Source organism: Limulus polyphemus, unplaced genomic scaffold, assembly GCF_000517525.1.
Source record: "Limulus polyphemus unplaced genomic scaffold, Limulus_polyphemus-2.1.2 Scaffold223, whole genome shotgun sequence".
NCBI lineage: Eukaryota > Metazoa > Arthropoda > Merostomata > Xiphosura > Limulidae > Limulus > Limulus polyphemus.
This window is the reverse complement of record NW_013665833.1, coordinates 216,047-227,426: the sequence shown is the minus strand read 5'-3', so window position 1 is coordinate 227,426 and position 11,380 is coordinate 216,047. Positions and strand designations below refer to the sequence as shown.

The 11,380-nt window shown below is 32.9% G+C and overlaps 1 protein-coding gene across 5 annotated transcripts in view; it reads left to right on the top strand.

Moving 5' to 3' along the window:
- LOC106478548 (sal-like protein 1) overlaps positions 1-11,380 on the top strand; it is a 201,838-nt gene that overhangs the window by 80,884 nt on the left and 109,574 nt on the right. For 2 of the 5 annotated variants that reach the window (XM_022382156.1, XM_022382157.1), the window contains exon 1: positions 5,205-5,500. The exons of 2 other annotated variants lie outside the window; for them this stretch is intronic. Coding sequence is in view for 1 of the 3 variants with exons in the window: in XM_022382155.1 (XP_022237863.1) it covers positions 5,178-5,184 (7 nt within the window). In the remaining 2 variants the exon portion in view is untranslated. Of the gene's footprint in view, positions 1-5,097; positions 5,185-5,204; positions 5,501-11,380 lie in introns of those variants that run through there. One more of the 5 variants, XM_022382155.1, reaches the window with a different exon arrangement.

Sequence of the window (11,380 nt, the reverse complement as noted above, 5' to 3'; positions counted from 1 at the left end):
CTTAGCAACTTGACTTGAAAAGTGTACAGGTATACCAGAGTAGGCACATTGCAACTACCGAAAAGGAAGATGATCTATTAATAGTCAAGTAAAACTTTGCAGCGTTAAATTACTGACCTATAGCTATTAAAATAGCATATCACTTAGTAAATAAGCTAGTTATAGAATAGAGAAATAACGTATTGTAGTAAGAGTCAAGTATAGAATGTTGCAGCAATAAATAAGCAAATGAAAAGCAGTGAACAAGAAGTAACATTCCTGGAAATATCAAATTAATTAATGTAAAAATATAATATTTTGTAACAAGTAAGTAAAATATTGAGGTGATAGTGAAGGAAAATATTGTTTAGAATACAACCAGGTAACTAAGTGACTGTTTAGAATATGACCAAGTAAAGTTTTCCAAATGTAACTAAGTGATGTTTAGAATACAACAAGTAAAATGTTCAAAAGTTAACTAAGAGACTACAACTAAGTATAATGTTCCAAAGATAACTAAGTGACTGTTTAGAATACAACCAAGTAAAATGTTCCAAAGGTAATTAAGTGACTGTTTAGAATACAACCAAGTAAAATGTTCCAAAGGTAATTAAGTGACTGTTTAGAATACAACTAAGTATAATGTTCCAAAGGTAACTAAGTGACTGTTTAGAATATGACCAAGTAAAGATTTCCAAATGTAACTAAGTGATGTTTAGAATACAACAAGTAATATGTTCAAAAGTTAACTAAGAGACTACAACCAAGTAAAATGTTCAAAAGTTAACTAAGTGACTGTTTAGAATATGACCAAGTAAAGATTTCCAAATGTAACTAAGTGATGTTTAGAATACAACAAGTAAAATGTTCAAAAGTTAACTAAGAGACTACAACTAAGTATAATGTTCCAAAGGTAACTAAGTGACTGTTTAGAATACAACCAAGTAAAATGTTCCAAAGGTAATTAAGTGACTGTTTTGAATGCAACCAAGTAAAATGTTCCAAAGGTAACTTAAGTGACTGTTTATAATACAACAAGTAAAATGTCCAAAAGTTAACTAAGAGACTAAATCAAGTATAATGTTCCAAAGGTAACTAAGTGACTGTTTATAATACAACAAAATGGCCAAAAGTTAACTAAGAGACTAAATCAAGTATAATGTTCCAAAGGTAACTAAGTGACTGTTTATAATACAACAAAATGGCCAAAAGTTAACTAGGAGACTACAACCAAGTATAATGTTCCAAAGGTAACTAAATGACTGTTTTGAATGCAACCGAGTATAATGTTCCAAAGGTAACTAAGTGGATATTGAAATCATCTCCAATTCAAACTCTTCTAGTGATAACCAAATGTTTATTTAAATAAAATCTTGTAAAAATCTTCCAATGCTAACCAGGCAGCAAAGTTCCTCTAACGAAATCCAAATGGCTGTATAGAATTTCAACTCATATTCATTACATAGATATAAACATCCATGTGTACTCTTCTTTTCTTTTTTGGGGAAAAAAAAGAGCTTTAATTTTTTAAAATAATATAAATTACTATGTAAGTTTGTATGAAGTTTGGCTCAAATATCTTGCTTCCACTACTGTTTTTTTTTATGGTTCTTGTCATTGTGAGTTTTGTCTAATAGGAAAATATAAAGTTGGGATGATTTAAAATATAAAACAAACACGTTTGTATTGACTCTTCTTAGTGATTAAGAAAACCATAAGATTTTTAAAAATTGATAATGTAATTTTCAAACCCCTAAGGAGAATGAACCTGAGTGGGTGAGAGTGAAATTTGGGGGTGAAAGACCCACCTCAGTACCTCTAGCACCAGCAATGAAAACAATATACATTACAGTGTGATATATAACAACAAAACTGGCAAAAACGTACATGTAACAGAGTAATATATATATGGTAAAACACAAGTAATGAGCCTTTAATTCTTAACCTGTATAATACTCCTGAAGAGTGAGCTGCTGCTTAAAATTATCATTGAGTTCGAAATTAAAATGTACTTGTTAGTTGACCTTGCACTGTTAATCTGGAAGTTCTTTTTTTTTGTGTGAAAACCACTACTTTTCTGTTCTGTCACCTGAAATATAATTCTATAATATAACATCGTATACAATAACATGTGATTGTGGGAATATTTATGTAAGACAGTCTCTTCACTTTTCACATCATGTTGCTGACTTTATTGTTTTCTACTCTGGTACACCTGCAAGTTTATTGTTTTCGATTATGGTATACCTGTACACTTTTCAAGTCAAGTTGCTAAGTTTATTGTTTACTACCCTTGTACATCTGTACACTTTCCAAGTCAAGTTGCTGAGTTTATTGATAACTCTGGTTGGGAACATTATTGTACAAAGTTTTTGTGCTCCAATCACAATAAAGACATTCTACAGTTTTGTGTTTCTTACAGCATTGTTCAATTATCTTGAAGTATTTCTGTAGTTTATTGCTATCTACATCGATTCACACAACAATGCTATATAGTTTAAGTTGGTTCTGAAAGATCTTCAGTCTAACACTGTTTTTAGAATACATTATACTGGCGAAAAGCACAAAATCTTAACGAATAACTTATGCTCACAAAAACGAATTAATGGTTTAACAATCGGTGGGTAATTTTAGATCATTTTATGTGTAAATATGTTGTATTATAAACCGTGCTTAATATATCAGAAGGAAATGGAAAAATCTAACTATGTATGTATTTAAATGCTGCATGCTTAAGATATTACTTGGACTATCACCGTAATCATTTGATACCGATTCTAACAATGTAATCGAGTACGTTTGCATATAATACAGGAATGACCGGTTCCACAACAATATAATATCAATTTAAACAGTTGATTGCTTGTTATTAATAGTGTTTATAAGTATATATATATATTACATGTAGTGTTCCACAAAAACTCGATATCGAAGTTAACAATTCATTATTGTTACTTATAGTAAGTATATATAACCCGTAGAATTACTACCGTGATCATTTGATATCGAGTTTTATAAATAATTAGTTGTCACTAGTACTTTTAATAAATATCGGTAGTTAAGTAAGTTTACATACTAACGTCTACCTGACCTGGTTACAACTGTTAACCTACTTCATTATTGTGTATATATGCATTCTGAACATTTTTCTTACACGTGTTATTTGTCACGAGGATATGATATTTGGATTTATTAATTGTTTTTGATAATAACATGGACTTTGATAACCCTTTATTTAATATAAATGTAGACCGATGAAGTGACATCTGGTAACACGTGTTGCGAACATGCCGAGAAGCACACGTAGTGGAAATTCTTGGTTTCCTTTTAACGAACTTCACTGTTGTTTATTTCATTCTTAGGCATCTACACCTTCTAAAGCAGAGTAATCTGAGTTTGATAAGTGGTTCATTTAATTCTATTTATATCGAACCACAACTAAAAATCTCAAATAATTTCAAATTGTCGAAGCTGTCCGCAGTACCCTAGCCCAGTTACATTTTTATCAGGAAGAATTTCCTTAAATTTGCCGTTGAACACTATAGCTCTATGGTAAATATCTGTGCATTCTTCTTTGAAAAAAAAATATTTTGAAATGTATGTAAGAGTATTGAAACCCAGCCTGTTTTTATTTTATTTTATGAATAACAAAGTTAGATAACCCTATGATTACACATGTATTCTGCAGCTTGTAAACATTTACGCTTGATTTATGAAATAGACATTACCATAGTCTTAGAGCTTATTTCACAAGGATCCTTTAGATGATACTTCTATAGTTTGTTTGTCTCAATAGACAAATGATGTCTATAAAGATATATGTATATATATAGAGAGAGAGAAAGAGAGAGCGAGAGAGATAGTAGGGAAGGTGAAGGTTAGTTGAACTATGTAGATGTTCGTTTTTAACATAAAGCTGCCTTATCGGCTATTTGCACCATGTCCACCACAGGGATCGAACCCCGAATTTAAAAGCTGCATGTCTTCAAGCTTACAGTATAGCTGAGGACTGCATATGGAAGGAGACTTCGTATTCATTTATCTTTGTCTCGTTTCAATGCAAATAAACTGTTCCAAATAGCTAACAGGATAATTCCTTCTATTGTTAAGGCTGGTTTCTTAATTGCATTTTATGATATACTGAGATAAAAAGAAAAAACTCAATTGTTTATATATATTTTCTTCTGTCCACTTAGTCTGTTTGGAAGAACAGGATGTATTTTTTTCGGCATAAGTGATATTTTAGTCCGTTTCTAACATCGAACTAATCTTAACTTAAGATGTTATTTGTATAGGGGTATTCTTGTATGATTCATACCTTGTTATACAATAAAGGTTTCACTCACTTGAGATTAGTGTTAACGCACTTGTGAGATAGGCATGGTGAAATAGCTTAAAAAGGGTTTACACGTACTTACGTAGTTTCAGAGAATTAACATTCTAAAATTATTTAACTTCTGAGATCCTGTTTCATCCCCAGATAATTCTTTTGTCGAAGGAATGATGAAATATCTTAAAAAGGGTTTACAGGTAGTTCCGTAGTTTCAGAGAATTAACATTCTAAAATTCGGTACCTCACGGGATCCTGTTTCATCCACAGATAATTCTGTTTTGTAGCTATTTATATTTCAGTGAAATATTTGATATCCAACTCAACAGAGTTTTTCTCAGCGAAACTGTATAAATGTTTGGTTTAAAGATACCACATTATCGCATGACTGTTTGATAAACAGAAAAAGCTTGTGCTGGTAAGAAATTAGTAACTTGTTTTTCACAGATTTCTAATACATAGTATGCATTACAATGAACCATGATAGTACAAAGAAAATACACATCTATTAACTTCTAGCAGCATTATCTTTGATATAACTTTCACGTGATTGATAATTTTCTTTCTTTGAAACTGTAATTTTAACAAACATTAGTAAATACTTCCGAGCTTATCAAATGATTTCCACACGTTCAATGCGTGATATTCTGGCTGTTATTATCACAACCAACTGATGATAAGGAGACTCCGTTGTGTGGAAACTCTAAGATATCTGTATAATTCAGATCATCTAGCTACAAGCAACTAGATTAACGGTGAACTTGTTATTCCCGCTGCAGCATTTTGTTATAGAACTACGTCAAACACAACGAAACGTTTCGAAACGATTTGATATTTTTGAATAGAAGCTACTTCAAGATAGGGGGAAATGCCAGGTAATATCCTGTTATGATAGATACATCTGAAATATTGCGTTTAATTTAAGACTGGGATAAACAACGAAAGAAAAGATGGCTAGCTAGGAAATTTTCAGTAATGTTTCAGTTTTGTTTTCAAGACACTAGATGGTGTATATAGATACATAGATTTGTGTATGTGTGAAGGACAAGAGAAATATCAATATAAAAATAACCACTAGGTGTAATATTGTTTATCATTTCTAAAGTTCAGACACAACCTTCTGATACAGTTTACAATCGAGATAATTTCCAATTTATATTTCCAAAGAAGAAACGAAAGTGACACGTAACAGTAAGTATATATCATATATCTAATCCTCATTAACCAGCCAGATTATTTTTCACTGAAATATTTAGTAGAAATCGCATTTTTTATAAACTATCGTATCATGTGTTGTTTTACAGAAATATTATTATATTTCTGTTGTTTAATGACATCGGCCTTATTTAGTTACTTGTGCAAATTTTATTGGAAAGTTTAAACTATGATCAGCTGTTTTTAAGTACTTAGTTTTCTAGAATATCACATTTCTTTTCAGTTGTAAACTTATTGTCCAGTTTGGATTCTAAGTGCGTTTGTTTTGTAGGATAAAGTCAGGTTAGGAATTTAATTTCCGAAGGAAGCGCTATCAGGGTCATTTCTTATTCTGCTTTTGACTTATAATTGTTTAAAGACAACTGATTTGAAGTAGGAAACGGGACATTATCGTTTTGATTTCAGAACTTCAACGTTACTCTCAACCTGAGATTTTCAAATGATTCGAATTTTTTTCATGGATATCACATGTGTGTACCTAGCATAAAAGTTATCTATCAAATTAATCAAGTAACGGAAGATTACTCAACATTCGCTTGCGTTAGATTTGATATTGCTAGGAATAACAATTATATAAATCGTTCACGTGTTTCCTTTGAAATTATATTAATTACCAATTTGCCTTTGGATGTTTAGTAGTTTCGGCATGGAGCAGAATAAACGTGTGTTATAATACTTCTTTAGGGATCATACAAAATGTGTATGAGTTTTAATGACACAACTTTTTCTTTTTTAACAAGATTGTTTTTGTTTTTTTTTCTACCAAACAATGATACTATGATAATCTTAACTGAGACGCTGTGGTGAAATAAGTAATGTGTTAGGATCTGTCCTCCTACCTGTACTATTACTGACCGTTTTCAAATAGATTGGGTGCCCGACATGGCCAGGTGGTTAGGGCGCTCGACTCGCAATCTGAGGGTCGCGGGTTCAAATCACACCAAACGTGCTCGCCCTTTCAGCGTTATAATGTTACGGTCAATCCCACTATTTGTTGGTAAAATCAGTGGGCGGTGGGTGGTGATGACTAGCTGCCTTCTCTCTAGTCTTACACTGCTAAATTAGGGATGGCTAGCGCAGATAGCCCTCGTGTAGCTTTGCGCGAAATTCAAACAAACAATCAAATAGATTGGTTATTAAAAACTAGATTTAATTTCAAGTATTTTACAATTAATAATTCTGTTGTTTGGAAAATTCAAAATGTATTGATTTTTGTATAGTTAATTTTTTATGATTCATATGTCGATCAACAGCTGGGTTTTTTTCCACCTCTATATTTTACGCTCTTTCATATTTTGTACATTATTTTATCTTATTCTAGGATTGTTGAGTTCTGAAAGATTCCTGTAGTTCAGGTTCCCATGACTACCATATTTATTGAGGCATCTATATTCTTCATATTTGTTTTTTCATCAAAGTTTCTTTAGCTTTGACACTTTTTTAGATTTATTAAAATGTCTGTACTCCATAATTATTATAGATCCTTTTCCATATACATTTATTCAGGTCCCTATATTATATTACATATTTATATAGTTACTGATTTTAAAGATCTCTGTTTAGATCTAAATTATTTTTGCAACTCTATACAATTATTGAGTTTATTAAAAGGTTCGTATTACCCTTATAGGTCCTAAAAATAGTCACTTTTTACTTCATTTGTTTGCTTGAGAACCCTTTAATTCAAAACCCGTTGATGATCTCACAAAAGACTAAGTTTGTTCTGCCATCTAACGAAAGTTGTTTGTATTTAGACGAAAATTTCTCTATTGGTTGAATATTGCTTTCTCACAAAATACTACGTTTTTTCTGCCATCTAACGAAAGTTGTTTGTATTTAGATGAGAATTTATTGATAGAATTTTTTTTCACAAAAACTAAGTTTGCTTGCTCTCTAACGAAAGTTTGTGGTGGGTGCATAATAGTTAGTTTGTGTTTGGACGAGAAGTTCTCTAATGATTGAATATTGTTTTCTCTTTTGTGTTACTGGTGCCTTTGATTTTAAAAGTCAAATTACAGTAATAAATCTACTTGTATACATCCAAGCAAAACTGACTTCAATTCTTTTAAATCAACAAAGCCTCAAAAAATGTTTAAATATATGTATATATATATATATGCTTTCAACTCAAATATATAAATATTCTTGTATTTATGAAATGGGTCACTGACAATGCGTGTAGGTGTGGAAGCATTTACTTAAGAATTTATGTACAAACTTACAGTTAGATATCAGTTTTAGAACGTTTCAAAAATTCTTCTGTTTATTTTAAGCCTCTGTATTTAATCATATCAATTTACTAAAGGTTTATACGATAATCTGCATGTAAACCAATCATATCAACACCGAGATAAAGGTGAAACTGCAGAGGGTGTAGTAAGAAGATTGTAAACAAAATATCAGGGTATGATTTCATATCTGGGTAAACATGTTGACAAACACTAAAGTTGAAATGTTTCAGGCATTTATGTTTAGATTGTGTAGTCTTGTTATATATATATATATATATATATATATATCATGCAATACATACATGGTGTAACATGTGCTAAGTTCATGTTTTCTTTTCGTTTTTTTAGCACATCAAGGAAGGTAATAGCTTTAAAATACATGCAATCTTAAACCAGAACTGATCGCGTGGATCTTTTTTTTGTAGATATTGCACGTGTTTATTATTTTAAAGGTAGTTTTTAAACAAATTCTAATGCAAATTACTTCTAAACGTACAAAAACATTAATTTAGAATTATTAACATGTTGACATTTTCATGTTTACTTGTTTTCAGAAATTGATTGTGAAGCAATCGATTCACGTCTTCAAATCAACATGATTGGATGCATATTTGAATGTTGAAAACGCTGCGATAGATAGTGTCGACAGCTAGCGGCCCTTCTATTCCCTCTTTACGTGACAAGTTCTTTATGTTGTAACGGAGTGATGTAAGTGTAGAAAATGAAAAATGGTTCTGCACTGTGGGTTCTTGTGTGCACGTGACTTAAGTGAGATTCGCCCTTTTCTCTCTACCCAAGTTCTACAATGGGACCGCGTTATAGACGACCAACCTCAGTGTGTTCAAAACTACTATCTAAGTGCCTGATATGACCTATTCATAAGGCCCCCACCTGGCCCAGAGAACTAAACTTCACAGTATCAGTTCCACTTATGGGCCTGTCAGACTCTCAAAAAACAGAGCTTGCTTGGAACCCTAATACTTTGTACACATGAGTGTTTTCCGAAAAGTTTTATAATTACTATCCTTTCCATCAAACTTCCTTCATTCTAATTTAACCTGGTGGTTTTCTCTCTAGTCGAGTACTGTATACATCCTTTTGTTTGACCTAGTTTTAGGATGAGCTCGACAAATTTTATAAATGAAAAGACGGTTACATTCAGGAAATAGCGGGAGGTAGGTGGACAACATTTGGAAACACCTGTGTCCAGTCCATAAGCTGTTAATGTACAGGTTATTGCCTTGCGAAGGGTAGACCATCGGGTCAGTACTGATTAAAAACCGGGCCTATTCTTATTTCACATACACACTAATCACCTTCTGTTTTGGTTTTGGCTGGGACAGGATTCCCTCACCATCATGTAGGCCTATTATGTAGTCAACAAAGGATTGATTGGCTAGAATACAGGCGTTTACGAAATACGTTGCATATTATATGAAAACGGTTTCTCTTAGCTGTTCTTTTTACCATTGTTCTTTTGGTAAACTTATTTGAAAGAGTATACCATATGAATGCTACAGTTACAACCGGGCTGTTGTAGCGTTGTTAGCTCAGTTGTGACCTTAAATATGTTATTCATTCCTATAATCTATATATGTTTAACTTTTGCACGTGGTTTGTTTGTATTAGACCCAATGTAATGTTGACATTACCGCTTTTGGAATTTCATGGATATGCACACATACGTCTGTATATATATAATGTATGTATTTACATAGGTTGTGATCTTTACAGCACTAAAAATGTTGCTCAGAACGTATTCAACATCACATGACAATGAAATAATAAGCTAATGAACAGATCTGGCAAACATTTTACCTAATTGTGACTCCTGTTTTTGATATTATTCGCAAAAACTTCGTGTGTATAACTCATTAAATTCACTCCTACTTATAACTAGAAAAATAACAGTCTGAGTTCGATAAACAGTTTTCAGATCAAATTTCTAAGGCAGTTTATTTATTCCGGAAATTCACGCAAAACTACACAGGGGTTATTTACGCTGGCCATATCTAATTTTGATCGGATAGACGAAAGGGACGGCAGCTAGTCAATAGCACCCACCGCCAACTCTTGGGCTACTCTAACCGAAGAGTGGGATTTTACAGTCACTCTTATAGCGCAACCACGGCGCCAAAGTGGGCAGCACGAATTTGCGACAACGGGACGCGAAAAGTGGACACTTGTAGTCACTGTCCAGCACGCTAACTACTAGATAACACCAAGCCCTAATATAATCAGAGCTTTAGGAAATTGTATTTCTATATTCTTTGTGACTAGCATGATAATATTACAATTTCCCTTCTGGTAAACTAATCTTGACACAAAACAAGGTTTATGTCTTTTACATATTTAAAATTCAGCATCGTGTTGATGTCTTGCACTTATTAATATAATAACATAAGAATTATCCACGGTTAAAATACTACACGGGAAGTACTGCAAATTACCTTAAAAAGTAGGTTAACATAAGAACACCTCATACGTAAGGGAAGATTATTCTTGAGAGCTTCACATGTACAAGTAATGTACTAGGTAAAGACAAGTAACAACTGCCGACTGTGAAAATAAATATAACCACCTTTGTATAGAAGTCTGAGGAAGTGCTATACATATAATCATCTTACTTATCGTGCCTAATCAAATACTAAAATGAAAGCAATCCCAATTCATATCTGTATACTGTTATCATGTAAACTAAGCCTAATATCAACAATAAACATGCACTATTCATTTAAAGTATATGGTTTAATGATTATTGTTTTCAACAATCTGTCAATATGCTGTTATTAGACAAAACAAATTCAGGATGGCCTAAACGAATTAAGTTGTTTCTAATTTTTCCAACCTTCCCTTGTACCAGACTAAGGTGCAAGAAAATAGGAAGATTGATTTGGTTTGAATTTAGGGCAAAGCTACAGGGGTTATGGGCGCTAGCCATCCCTAATATAGAAGTGAAAGGCTAGAAGAAAGAGAGCTAGTCATCATCATCCACAGCCAACTTTTGAGCTACTCCTTTGCCAACGAATAGTGGGATTGACCGCACTTTATAACGCCCCCCCCCCCCCCCACCACCACCACCACCACAGCTGAATAGGGCGAGCAGATTGTGACTGAGCACTCTAACCACCTGGCCATATGGGAAGAGTGAGTAAGAGTTGCACGTAGTCTGAAGAGGAACCAACAAACTTTGGTACAGCAGAGGTTAACCATATAGATGAGATTTAAGTGTGGATCAACGAAGATTTGGACAACCCTGTACCAACTTATGTAAGAACAAACAAGCTGTTTAAGTACGTATTACAGTGTACAGTAACGTTTCCAACCAGGGTATGTAAGAACAAACAAGCTGTTTAAGTACGTATACAGTGTACGTAACGTTTCCAACCAGGGTATGTAAGAACAAACAAGCTGTTTAAGTACGTATCACAGTGTACTGTAACGTTTCCAACCAGGGTATGTAAGAACAAACAAGCTGTTTAAGTACGTATAACAGTGCACTGTAACATTTCCAACCAGGGTATGTAAGAACAAACAAGCTGTTTAAGTACGTATAACAGTGCACTGTAACATTTCCAACCAGGGTATGTAAGAACAAACAAGCTGTTTAAGTACGTATAACAGT